This window comes from Eumetopias jubatus, unplaced genomic scaffold (genome assembly GCF_037043125.1).
Source record: "Eumetopias jubatus isolate StellerSeaLion01/CBP00866 unplaced genomic scaffold, mEumJub1_p1.0 scaffold_10, whole genome shotgun sequence".
In the NCBI taxonomy this organism is placed as follows: Eukaryota; Metazoa; Chordata; class Mammalia; order Carnivora; family Otariidae; genus Eumetopias; species Eumetopias jubatus.
The window spans coordinates 22,933,388-22,947,514 of NW_028274816.1; the positions used below are offsets into that span (position 1 = coordinate 22,933,388).

A 14,127-nucleotide genomic window follows, 5' to 3' on the forward strand; every position below is an offset into this window, starting at 1 on the left:
TCCAGAATTTTTACTTTTCTGGAACTAAATAAACTACAGTATTTGGAATTGACTCATTTTTCATTGAAATTTTAAGAATGAATGAAATAGAGCTTCATAAGGTAATTATTGTCATGTCTTTTTAAAAAAGTCTTTGAATATAATACTTCATTTTTACAGGATGGTTCAGAGAAGCTTAGAAGTGACTCTTAGCCATTTCAGTTTTTTTCCTAACATAAAATGTGATGTAGATACGTGACTGATCTGAAGGACGCTGGGAGATTCTGGGATAATACAAGAAATGATCTTAAGCTTAGTTTGTAGGTTATTTATTTTACTAGAGGAGTATAAAGGCCATGTTATTAGTGAACTGGCAAATTGGGACTTACTGCCCAATGGGATGGCCAAATTAAGTTTATTTCATAATTGTACTTTTCAATGATATGAAGCAACATGTCATTTTTTTCTCAGTTTAGTCTGAAAACACTTTATTCCTTCTTTAATCACAAGAGTACATACCTTCTTTGTATAACACAAAAAAGCATAAAGAGGAAAACAAAAAGCAACTACGATCCTAGTCACTGTTTGCATTTTTTTTAGTGTTTTGTTTTGTAGTACATCTTTGTGCTTCTGTGTTTGTTTACGTGATATAGTATAATAATATCGTATCTTTGTTTTTTCATTTAATCTGCAATAAAACTAAAACCCTTAGTACCTCATGAGAAGTTTCTTAAAACTTTTTGCAGAAATCGTAGCATTGCTTTTAGTAACTTGGCCATATTTTATTACTTGGAAATTTGGCCTACTCAGTTTTCTGAGTCTTTACGCATTTCCATATTTCTGCTGGTTAGTTATTAGTTGAGATTGACTGCATGTTCCCTGTAAGGATAGTGTCTTTTCCTACTGCCCATAACCCTTCAGTGGCTCTTCGAAAAAAAGTCTAGCTTTCTTTGAATGGCCTTGAAGGCCCTCTGTGATCTGACCTTCCTTTGCAGACTTCTTTTTCTGTATTCTTCCTCAGGAACCAGAGTATCTGCATACAACCTATACTTTAATTTCTCCTTGCTTTTTCAATTTATTGAAATAATAGTAATTTCTCAACATCCATCTGCAAAGCCACCTCTTTCATGAGTCTTTTCCCCACTGAGCAAATGACTGCGTAGGACATGATACCCTACCTTCTGAGAATAAATACTTTTTCAGCATGGAGAAACAGGAAAATAACTTAAATTTTGGGATCTTTCTAATGATTTATTGTATGAAAATACCCTCTTACTTTAGAAGATTATTATGGAGTTTCAAAAAAAAAAATCTCTGGGTGACACTGCCAAGATAAATCTTACCCCGTGTTGCAGTGATGAAGATGAAGATGAAGCCCTGTACCAGAAGGTGTCCTCAGAGCAGTGCCAGGTAGAGCATCTTGGGGACTTGTTAGCCCACTGCCAAGAGTGCGGTTTGGCAGGTGACTTCTTCATCTTCTGCTTGAAGGTAAGAACTATGTATAGTAAGGGCATGGTCAGCTGTATTCTGGGGTAGCACCAGGATCCCCTTTGAATTTTCAGTGCAGTCATAATTTTATTTTTTTTATTTATTATTATTTTTAAAGATTTTATTTATTTATTTGAGAGTGAGAGAGTGAGAGAGAGTTGAGAGGGGAGAGGGTCAGAGGGAGAAGCAGACTCCCCACTGAGTGGGTAGCCCGATGTGGGACTTGATCCTGGGACTCCAGGATCATGACCTGAGCCGAAGGCAGACGCTTAACCGACTGAGCCACCCAGGCGCCCTTATTATTATTGTTTTTTAAAGATTTTATTTACTTATTTGACAGAGAGAGACACAGTGAGAGAGGGAACACAAGCAGGGGGAGTAGGAGAGAGAGAAGCAGGCTTCCCGCCGAGCAGGGAGCCCGATGCGGGGCTCGATCCCAGGACCCTGGGATCACAACCCGAGCTGAAGGCAGACGCTTAATGACTGAGCCACCCAGGCGCCCCAGGGCAGTCATAACTTTAGCTCCTAAAATTAAGGTCCTAATCTAAGAGAGAAATAATCAAAGGAGGTAAGAGTAATTTATTTTTTAGTAGCCTTTGGGTTGGTAAAAAGAAAAAAAACTTACCTTCAGCAGTACATGTATGATCGAACTATTTCCCGAGGTAATCTGCCTTAAATTTTGAGAGATGACCAGAGTAGAACTGTTGATCTATGAAAGGGTTAATCTTTGCTCTGTGTTGACAATAAGTACTCTTTTGAAGTTAATAGCAGGTTTTGCAGTTATGGAGTAATCCTTTATCCTTTCTGACTGTTGTTTTGTCAGGTATTTGGAAAGGAGATTTAGCAGTTCTGCCTTTCTCATTTCATTTTGTAACCACCTGAAACCTTTTCTGGGTCTGTTTCTTAGTGCTGGTGATTGTGCTTCCTCTTGCTCTAATCTCTGACAGTACCCAATTCTCTACTACTTATTTGCACTGTTTGAGACTGTAAACAGGGTGATCTCTGATTTTCTATCCTCCAGCTCTGCTTTCTCCCTTATTTTCCCTAAATAAAGTGTCTAAGGAGTTTTAGGAGTTTAAGGTTGGTGTAGTTATGGGGGAATTGCAAGGAGAGAATCAGGGCTAACACTTCTAGAACTTGAAGTAGGGGCCACTTTTTTGATAACTTTTCTTACCTCTTGTGTTCACATTTTAAAAAATGATTTATTTATTTATCTTGGAGAGAGAGAGAGAGAGAGAAAGGGGGAGAGAGAGCACAAGTGGGGGGGCAGAGGGAGAGAGAATCTCAAGCTGACTCTGCACTGAGCACAGAGCCTGATGTGTGGCTCAATCTCACAACCCTGAGACCACAACCTGAGCTGAAACCAAGAGTCAGCTGCACAACCGCCTGTGCCACCCAGGCATCTCTTCCTGTATTCACAACCTATCCCCTTACCTAGCCACTCATTGTAAATAACATTCCAAGAAGATGTGCTCTTAAATGGAGAATTTAAAAAAATTGTTTAAAAAACAAAAAAAGTCAGGGGCGCTTGCATGGCTCAGTTGGTTGAGCGACCGAATCTTGATTTTGGCTCAGGTTGTGATCTCAGGGTCATGGGATCAAGCCCTTTGTCAGGCTCTACCTTGGGCATGCAGCCTGCTTGAAATTCTCTCTCTCCCTCTCCTGTCCTCCCCACCCCATGCTCTCTCTCTCTCTAAAATAAATAATAAGTAAAATCTTTAAAAAAACAAAAAAACCAGAGGGCTTTGCTCTAGGCCAAGGTTTCTGCACCTTAGTACCATTGGCATTTTGGGCTGGGTAATTTTTTTGTTGGGAGGCTGGGGGTTTCCTATCCTTGCTTGCTTGCTTGCTTTTTTTTTTTTTAAGATTTTATTTATTTATTTGACAGAGAGAAACACAGCGAGAGAGGGAACACAAGCATAGGGTGCGGGAGAGGGAGAAGCAGGCTTCCCGCCGAGCAGAGAGCCCGATGCGGGGCTTGATCCCAGGACCCTGGGATCATGACCTGAGCCGAAGGCAGACGCTTAGCGACTGAGCCACCCAGGCACCCCTCCTGTGCTTTCTTGTAGGATGTTTAGTAGCATCCCTGACCTCTACCACTAGATGCCTATATCACTTCCCAGTTATGACAACCAGAAATGTCCTCAGACACTGCTAACTCTCCCCTGGGAAGCAGAAATTCCCAGGCACAGTTGGGAACCATTGCTCTAAAATGCCACTTAGGGGGCTCCTGGGTGGCTCAGTCGTTAAGCGTCTGCCTTTGGCTCAGGTCATGATCCCAGGGTCCTGGGATCGAGCCCCACATCGGGTTCCCTGCTCGGCGGGAAGCCTGCTTCTCCCTCTCCCACTCCCCCTGCTTGTGTTCCCTCTCTCGCTGTGTTTCTCTCTGTCAAATAAATAAATAACATCTTTGAAAAATAAAAATAAACTGCCACTTTCTTTGGTAAAGCATTAATTGTTAAGGAACTTAAGGTTTTCCCTTCCCAAGGAAATTTACAGTGTGAAGTGTAGGGGAAAAGCCTACAAACCCCACAGTAATGAATTATCTACTAGTAGAGATTAAATATTATAGAGAGAAAAGTGCTGAAAGCATTTAATAGTCTCTAAAAAGTGTTTGAAAATATTACATGGCTTGAAGTCTCAGTTCAGCAGGGCTAGTGGTAGAGATCGTAAAAAATGCTGATGAAGTAAGTAGCCTATCATACTAGTTCTCTTTGTATAGGTATGCTTTTTATTATGAAGTTTTAAATCTTCATATAAATATCATAATATACATATTATTCTACAATTTCCATTTTTCTCTCAACACTGTTCTTGAGATCTTTTGATTTCCATATTGGTCTAGTTTATTTATTTCAGCTGCTCCAGTATAATAAATACAGTTTATTTATTCCTTCTCCTATTGCTAGACCTTTGTCTCCAAATTTTGGCTATTGTAAATAATGCTACAATGAACACTTAGACTAGTTCTTTACATATACATTTCAAACAGAGTTTTCTCACTGTTGTTGATGCCCTTAGTTCTGTGGTTTTTTTCCTTCACTTTTTCTTTTCTCCAATGCTGATAGGAGTTGACTCATGTGGCCATGGAAAATGAAGCAGAGTTAAAAACAAAGCACTTCTCCAGCAAAAGCCTCTTGGAATTAGAGCAGCACCAAAGTCTTGTGGAAGGCCAGGAGCAGAAGCTGCTGGTCCTACAGCTGTTGGCTGTTCTCTGCGAGAGGATGTCTGAGCAGATATTCACAAACATCACTCAGGTCAGTGGCTGCCACGTTCCAGATCCCAGGCTGGTAGTATTTGTCTATTTTGGTTTCTTTACGTGCTTTCCAAAAAATGTTTAAAAAAAAAAAAAAGTTGCTCAGAGGATGGCTTGATAACACCTGCCTCAGTGTTACCTGGAATGCTGCTTAAACATGCAGAGTACTGAGCCCATGACAGCCAACGGAATCCGCACTTGCGGAGGTCCCACCATGTTAGAGAAACTGGCATGTTAGAGAGGCTCCGGCTGTGATTCTCATGCAGAGAAAACTTTGAGAATTGTTGTAGATACTGATGTGTTACATTACAGGGTCTTCACGTTGGGGGGCAAACACAATTTTCTGAGTCTTTTTCAAAATACGGATGCCTGGCCCACTGCTTATAGAGATTCTGATTCAGCATGTCTGCATTAGTGCCTGGGCATCTCTATTTTTTAAGCCCCATGGATGATTCTAACATGTGTCAAAAGTTGAGCATGATTAGAAAACTTAAATTTAAAAAAAAAATCGTTAATGATAATAATACCACTTTGAATTTCATAGATCTACCTGACACCCTATCTCCACAGCAGCGTATGAAGTTTTAAGATGTTTTTTAAAATGTTTGAAGGGTACTATAGCTATGTGAATCAGTTCCTGGATTTTGTTGGCTCAGACATTATATTTACCAGCTTCATAAAAAATAGGAAATAAAAGGGGCTCCTGGCTGGCTCAGTCAGTAGAACGTGTGACTCTTGATCTCAGGGTTGTGAGTTTGGGCCCCACATTGGGTATGGGGCCTACTTAAAAAGAAAAAAAAATAAAAAAAAAACAACAAACAAAAAACCCAGGAAATAGAAGTAATAAAGCATAGGAAATGCAGTCACCATATTTTTACCATTATTACTGGAATTAGTTGTTGCTTGGCTGGTGAATAGTCAGTTGTAAGATGGTATCATTGTCACGCTTAAATCTGATTCTTCAGCTCTTTGTATCACCCTCATTGTCATCTGCCTTCGGGTGTTGCTAAGCAGCGTTTCACTATAGCTCCTGCTGAGAAAATTTGCAGCTGTCTGTCAGCTCCAACTTACGTGCCTGTTTAATGAGAATTATGTTCATGATTTCTTTTTTGGCTTCTTATTCCTTCAGTTCACTGACTCTGTGTTACCCAGTAGGGTGATTTGTTTCTCCTGTGTTTGTATCAGTTCCCTAAAGACTTTTTCACCCAGACCTTATGTTTTTGTCTGAAGATGCTAGTTGGAAGGGAAAATGGCTTAAAAACTATATGACTTGAGCTTTTGCACTTAGCTGCCTTTGTTCCTAATTAAGGAACAATGGTTTTAGGCTGATAGAGAAGTGACTTGTCTCATTAAATTATCCTTCAGCTAAGGTTAAAATGTATCAAGATGAAAAGAACCACAAAAAAATATTAAATTGCATTTAGTAGTTTTACTACTAGTGATAATTTTAGTATTTATTTTGAAATACACACACATATGGATAAGTTATAAATAATATATGTTATAAGTAATTTTGTTAATATCATTAGGAACCAAGATTTTCAGCATAAGAAAAAAAGTTATGAATATAAAATTACAGAGCTTGACTAAAATTCCTATAATAGTGACTTTCATTTGGAAGTATTCATATGAACTCACAATTAATTTTTTCTTTTTAAAAAATAGATAGTCCCTTGCTCATTCCACTGTCCATGCCAGGCAGCAGTGACAACCCAGCTATACTGAGCATCCTTTGTGCTGGACTGTAGTTTCTAAATATCACGTCCTACTGGAAGAACACAAAGCTCATTGGAGTAAAGGTTCATTCAAGGTCTAGGGCAGGAATTGTCCACTGTAAGCCTCAGGGCATCTTGTTGTGCCTAAAGAAAAGGAAGATGCCTGAGATTAATGAAGTCATATCAGTAGTACTCAGGAGCCAACTTGAAAGATCTCCTCTTGGCCACAGATAGGGCATTTTGAGTATTAAAAAGAATAATGCCTGGGGGCACCTGGGTGGCTCAGTCGGTTAAGGGTTAAGGGCTGCCTTTGGCTCAGGTCATGATCCCAGGGTCTTGGGATTGAGTACCAAATGGGGCTTCAAGCTCATCGGGGAGCCTGCTTCTCCCTCTCCCTCTCCCTCTGCCTGCCTGTCTGCCTACTTGTGATCTCTCTCTCTCTCTATCAAATAAATAAATAAATAAAATCTTAAAAAAAAAATGCCTGCAACACATCAAAGTTATAAAAACCTGAGCCACTGTCCCCTTCTCCCCCCTAAAATCCCTTTTGGACATCTCTGGAAGTTTCTAGGGCATCAAGTCATTATTTTGTAAATTGATAAACGAAAGAATAAAACGTTTATCTTACCTTTTCTGTCAGCACTGTATTTCATTGTAACCAAATAGCTGGTGGAAAAATTTTCTTTATATAAGAATCACAGCTAAAATATTCAAAAAGAGACCTACAAATTTATATTTTGCAATCCCATAATGAAATAATGGATCTAGGTGACAATCAATGTCTGCTAAAACTATTAGGGGTACTGTATAATGAATGTAATTAGGCCAAATACATCCAACTCAACTGATTCTTTTTTCCCCCAGCATTTTATTATGAATACTTTCAAACTTGAAAGAATTTTATAGTGAATACCTATATACCTACAACTTAGATTCTACTATTAGGATTTTATTATATTTGCTTTATCACATATTTATCTATGTTTCCATCTGTCTATCCATTTTGTTTTCCATCTGTTTATCCATTTACTTTTTGGTGGATTTCAGGGTCAGTGTATATATCAGTGTATGTTCCCCTAAATATTTTCAGCCTGGAATGATTGATCTCAACATCACCAGAAGTAGACAAACAGACATTATGTGTCTCCTAATGTAATACAATAGGAGGTATGTAGCACCACCTGGGAAGGGTTCTTCCCCCAAAAAACAAAGAAAACCCCACAAACAAGCAAACAAAAGACAAAAAAGTCCATAAAATGTGAATCTGAATCTAATCAAGGAAACTGAGGGTACAGCAATGTTATGCCATGAAGAAGCAAAATCAGCCAATTTCAGAATGTGAGACATTCTAGAGTACAGATGACCCAGTTTCTTCATCAAGTAAATGGCATAAAAAAGGAGCAAGGCTTCTGTAACTTAAAAGAGACATATCAACTAAATGCAGTGTGTGCATTCTCATTCAAACATACCAATTGTGTGAGAAGACATTTTTACAACAGTCATGGGCCAAGTATTAGAAAGTATAAGGAATTTTTATCGAGAGTAATCATGGTACGGTAGTTATGTATTGTTGTTGGGTTTTTTGTTTTTTTTTAAGATTTTTATTTTTAAGTAATCTCTACACCCAACTTGGGGCGCAAACTTAGAATCACAAGATCAAGAGTCACGTGCTCTACTGACTGAGCCAGCCGGGTGCTCCTGGTATTACAGTAGTTCTGTTAAAAAAGAAAAACTCCTTGTTAGAATGTATATTGAAGTATTTATGGATAAAAGCTTAAAAAATTCAGTAAAACATATTGGCAGATAGTATACGAGAAGATACAGAGAGGAATAAACCATTCGGTGGTCTGTGTAGGGATACAGAGCCCTGTACCAACTCCCCAGTTCGTTCATTCTTTTTTTTTTTTTAAGAAATTTAATTTTATTTAGTTTTTTTTTTTTTTAAGATTTTATTTATTAGAGAGTGAGTGAGAGAGCACAAGCTGGGGGAGGAGCAGAGGCAGAGGGAGAAGGAGACTCTCCCCTGAACAGGAAGCCTGACACAGGGCTTGATCCTGGGACTCTAGGATCATGACCGGAGCTGGATGAAAATGCTTAACCGACTGAGCCACCCAGGCGCCGCCCCACCTCCTTCATTCTGCAAATATGTAGTAAAGGCCCCCTGTGTGCCACATACTCTTCTGGGTGCCAGGGACACAGCAGTGAACAACACACATATCTATCCTCATGGGATTACATTCACGCAGGAGAGAGAGACAGTAAACAAGTAACTACCAGAGAGAAAAATCAAACAAAGGGGATATAAAGACAGTGTGGTAGATAGAGTCGTCATGGAGAACCTCACTGAGAAAGTGGCTTTTTTTTTTTTTTTGAGAGAGAGAATGAACACGTGTGCGTGTGCATGAGCGGGTGGGGTGGGGCAGAGGGAGAGGAAGAGAGAGAATCTTAAACAGGCTCCACATCCAGCATGGAGCCCAACATGGGGCTCGAGCTCACAACCCTGAGACTGGACCTGAGCTGAAATCAAGAGTCGGTAGCTTAATCTCCTGAGCCACCCAGGACCCCTCCAGAAAGGGTTATGACCAGAGATCTGGAAGCAGGGAAGGAGGGAGCCTCAGAGATACCTTGGGGAAGAGTGTTCCAGCTAAGAGGAAGCATGTCTCAAGTGTGGAGGGCTCAGCAAGGAGGCCAGTGTAAATGGAGTGGGATGAGTGAGATTTCCTTTTTTTTGTCCTTTCAAAAAATTGCTACCTTTGCACCTTTCTGTATTTAGATCTCTGTACTTGGCAGAGTAGAAGTGCTTTATATGATTTTTTTTTCTCATATATTAAAAACGCTTTTAACACAAGTAACACATGCTCATTATAGAAATATTAAACAACAAGTGCATAATTTAAGAAGTATGGACTTCTGATTAAAGATAGTATATTGAACACATGTGTTTATCTGCTCCTTCTGGAAACCACAGGGGCCAACAGAGCAGGAGAGGAGAGATAGCAGATAAAAGAGAGTAACATTTGGAAACTGGGAAATAGCTGATCTAGCAGCTCCGAAAATGGAGAGCTATGTGCCTGCATGGGAGAAGTCAAGAAGCAAAGCACTATACCTCAATGAAGCTGTTCACATTTTATTTTGAACAGAAAAAGAAAAAAAAAGGCAAGCTACTTCTCATTGCAGAACACTGGAAGGACTGGAGGTGGTAGATGAGCTGTAAAGATGAAGCTGAATTTAGAGCTTAAAACAGGTTGAAAGGCTCTGCAAGGTTCAGTAGACCCCTTGATTCCTTCCTCAGATTTGTACAAACACCTCCCCTTCCCAGTGAAAGCCCAGAGGCATATTCTTGAGAGATGGTGAACTTGGGTGGCAGCAGCAAACTGAAAAACTGGAGCATTAGGTTGCTGTCTGCAGACTCAACAGTGAGGCCTCAGCCCGCTCCCACCCGACTGCCAGGATGTTGGCAGCAGGTTTATACATCCCCATCGGAAGGGGAGAGGAGGTAGGGAATTAATATCTGTAACGTGTTCAGAACAGTACCTGGTAAATAGTAAATGTTTAATGTTATTATTAAGCACCTAAACCATTAAATGTGGTTGCCTCTGTAGAGCCACAGCAGACGGGGAGAAGTGGGGTAGGGCACCGCTGTTTTTTATTATAAACGTTCAGGAATATTTGGCTTTTTAGATTACATAACATTACAAAAATGGTTAAGTAAAAAGTAAAAGTCTCTCCCTCCTCTCCACAACGTATGTAAATTCTAGAACACGCTTCAGTTACATACCTATCCTTGTGACTGGCAGCCGCATCAGTCACAGGAAATGAGTAGTAGCCGGGAGGAGCTGTTGTCCAGATGGGCATGGTGGTTTTGTTGCTACAAGAAAAAAGCTTGGGGGAAAGGCACTTCATGGATGACAATAACAGCTGGCTATCAAACCATAGTTTAAACTCCCAGATGTTTTGTTTTTTGGTTTTGGGGATTTTTTTTTACATACATACAAACATAGAGTTTTTTTCTTAACAAAAATAGGATCATACTGTTTGTTTTGCAGCATCTTCATATATATATAGAGAGAGAGAGAGAGAGGAAGGACTTAGAAAAAGTGGAAAGGCTAGATCTTTTCCAGCAATTTAACAGTACATTTGTGCTGAAGTAGGAGCTTCCTATAATCAAGGGGTGCTTTAGAAAACTTTGTGGAGGCAAAAGATGGTAAGTGTAGCATTTTCTCTAGAAAGGCCAGTGTCCTTAACTTCTAATATCAGTAAAGTCTTAGGCTTGAGAGGGTAGTGAAAATTGCCATAACCAGCGTTATTCATTTCAGTAAGTGGAACTTTTAATAACCTTTCTAGTTTCCTGCCTTGCTCCAAAGACAAGTGGTAACAAGCCATTCTCCTGCTTTAAGCTTGCAATAGACTCTAGCATAGCATAGCATGTGATTTGCCCAGAGAATTAAACATGCAAGCTTGCATGGTATTTAGAGGCTTATTATTACCTATCTCAGCTGTACCACTTTCAAAATGATTTTTCCCTTTTGAGCCATTAATCCTGAATATGCGTGTGTGTGTGCATGCTTGCACGTGTGTGCATGCAGATGCACGGATGTGTGTGTGTTTGCTTTTATTCAAAGTTATTTCTACTTAAGGTGATTAATGCAAGTGCAGTTAAAATGATGCTGACCAAATTAATTCCATTTAAAGCTTAGTTAGCCAAATGCTGTATAAAATCTTAAATATGAATAATCTTAATCCTTTAAAAATATTTGATACTTAAAAAAATGACTCTGGATCTTTGTACAGGTTGTTTGGGGATTCAGTTCTAGATAAAATTGAGCGCCTCTTCCCCCATTCTTTGCTTACTAGAATCAGACTGTCACAACCAGGTTGGGGCAGGGGGAGTCCACATTAGGAGAAGCAGATCTAGGACCCTCTAAGATGGTCAGAAAGTATCAAATCATTTTTCATTTTAATTTCCTGGCAAAATTCATGAAAAGTCAAGGATGTTGGTTAGTATATTAAAACATTCGGGAAAGTATCAGTGAGGTTTCTCATTTATTGACTACATGGCCTTGACCAGCTCACAGATTCTTCACCAAAAAATGAGGACGGGGTGCCTGGCTGGCTCAGTCAGGAGAGCATGTGACTCTTGATCGTGGGGTCATGAGTTTGAGCCCCACATTGGGAGTAGAGTTTACTTAAAAAAAATTGAGGGGGCGCCTGGGTGGCTTAGTCTGTTCAGCGTCTGCTTTCAGCTCAGGTCATGATCCCCGGGTCCTGGGATCGAGCCCTGCATCAGGCTCCCTGCCTAGTGGGGAGTGTGCTTCTCTCTGCCCCTCTGCCCCTCTCTGTCTGCCCCTCTCCCCACTTGTGCTTTCTCCCTTTCTCTCTCAAATAAATAAATTTTTTTTTAATTTATGGGGGCACAGTGCACACAAGCACGGGGGGTGGCAGTGGCAGGCAGAGGGAGAGGGAGAAGCAGACTCACCACTGAGCAGGAAGCCTGACATGGGGCTCGATCCCAGGACTCTGGGATCATGACCTGAGCTGAAGGCAGACCCTTAACGTGCAGAGCCACCCAGGCGCCCCTAAATAAATAAAATCTTAAAAAAAAATGAGGACAGGAGCATTGACCTCCCAGAGTCGACATGAGATGTAGGTGATACTGTGCACTTAAGACACTGAGCACCATGCCTGTTCTTGCAGGTTCTTGCCCTTCATGATGTTGATGAGGAAGAAGGTGAGGATGTAGAGAGAATTTTGAGATTCTTTTTCTTAGTCCTCACCGATTCTAAATTCTCTTTCTGTCGCAGATTGTGGACTTCGTAGCAGCCACGCTGCAGCGAGCGTGTGCAAGCTTGGCGCACCAGGCAGAGAGTACCGTGGAGTCGCAGACACTGAGTATGTCCATGGGGCTGGTGGCTGTCATGCTGGGAGGAGCGGTTCAGGTGAGTGGCAGACATGAGCCAAAGTTGGATGGAGGGAGGAGAGAAGACAGAAACTTGTTGCTTCCCTTCTTACCCTTGTAGAAAATCAGAATGGACGTTGCACTTAGGAGAATGAGGATAAACAAGTCAGGTGTTAATAAGAATTCTTTCCAATTTATTTATTATTTATTTGAGAGGGAGACAGTACAGATGAGAGGGGCAGAGAGAGAATCTCAAGCAGACGCCACACTGAGCGCAGAACCTGACACAAGGCTCGATCCCAGGACCCTGAGACCATGACCTGAGCCGAAACCAAGAGTCAGGCACTTAACCGACTGTGCCACCCAGGCGCCCCGAGTGCATGTATGTTTTACATGCTTAATTTATAATATTTAAATTCATTCACTCACAAAATATTTATTGTTGGGGCACCTGGGTGGCTCAGTTGTTAAGCGTCTGCCTTCGGCTCAGGTCATGATCCCAGGGTCCTGGGATCGAGCCCCGCATTGGGCTCCCTGCCCAGAGGGAAGCCTGCTTCTCCCTCTCCCACTCCCCCTGCTTGTGTTCCCTCTCTCGCTGTGTCTTTCTCTGTCAAATAAATAAATAAAATCTTAAAAAAAAAAGAATAGTCTTTGTTTCCATAAGTTGAGGGTTTTTTTGCTTTTCTCTTATTTAACACTTATAATTTTATACCGCATCCCAAATGGAAAATAGAACACAGATATTTCCATTTCCCTTTCTAGAAGCCCATTGTTGGGGGACTGGCAATGTAAATTAGTCATGTTTTAAGAGAGATTCACCTGGCTGATAAAAACGTATGTCCTTACCTGTCCCTGCCCTTCCGTGAGCCATCCTGACTCACTGATTACATCCTGGATTCCTCTGACTTTGCATTTAGTTAAGTGAACTAAAACACGTCACCCCTTTACTTTTGCCCTAGATCTATTAGTTTTGTTTTTTTTTTCCTGTTTGATTCATGGATTCATAAGGGGCTTCTATAGAAATGCTGGGTTTTCTGTTTTTGTTTTAGAAAAAAAGTTGTGATTCTTAATTATGTTTTCAGATCGTCATTGTCAGGCAAAAGCCTTTGCTTCAGAGTCTAGATTATATTGTATCTACCCCTGTTTAGAGTTCATTGTTTTAGATAATGAAACAGAATCGAACAACATTTAAACCTTTCTTTCCTTTCTAATTTATGTAATTAAGTTGATTATTAGAACATAGTGTCTGGGAAGAGGAGTTAATTTGGAGAAAGTGTAGGTCTAAGACTGCTAACGAGACAAGTGTTATTCCAAACTCATTTTCTAAATTTCAGGGTTGGTCATCAGTGAAAGTGTGATGTTGTAACTTCCTGTCCCCTTAGGAAGCAGTTTCTTAACGATGTTCCAGGTCCCATCAGGTACCCTAACACACTGCTGCATAGAGCTGATGTGAGCTTTGAGGCTCAGGGTGGTGGGGCTGGGACTCAAACCCACATCCTGGGATCTCATACCACATTTTCATTTTCGGAGACTATCATAGAGTGAACTCATTCAGGAAATATTTATCATGTGCCTCTTTGTCCTCATGGAGCTTACCTTCTGGTGGCTGTGATTAAGCCAGTGAATTCTTAATTTTTTTAGAAAAGATTCATATTTCTGTATCTCATGTGTCGCTCATTATAAAACAGGCTGTACTGCATGCTGACTTAGAACCAAAATAAAAATACCAGTTGTAAATAAATTCAGTGATGTCAGAAATAAGAACTGGACATGTGAACTGCTCAGCTAAATAT

At 40.5% G+C, this 14,127-nt stretch overlaps 1 protein-coding gene across 8 annotated transcripts in view; it reads left to right on the forward strand.

The window, feature by feature from the left end:
* The window catches only part of TANGO6 (transport and golgi organization 6 homolog), a 194,758-nt gene that overhangs the window by 50,966 nt on the left and 129,665 nt on the right, over positions 1–14,127 (forward strand). For all 8 annotated transcript variants that reach the window (XR_015769133.1, XR_015769134.1, XR_015769136.1 and 5 more), the window contains 3 exons: positions 1,335–1,467; positions 4,536–4,724; positions 12,240–12,374. Coding sequence is in view for 4 of the 8 variants with exons in the window: in XM_088027448.1 (XP_087883574.1) it covers positions 1,335–1,467; positions 4,536–4,724; positions 12,240–12,374 (457 nt within the window). In the remaining 4 variants the exon portion in view is untranslated. The remainder of the gene's footprint in view (positions 1–1,334; positions 1,468–4,535; positions 4,725–12,239; positions 12,375–14,127) is intronic.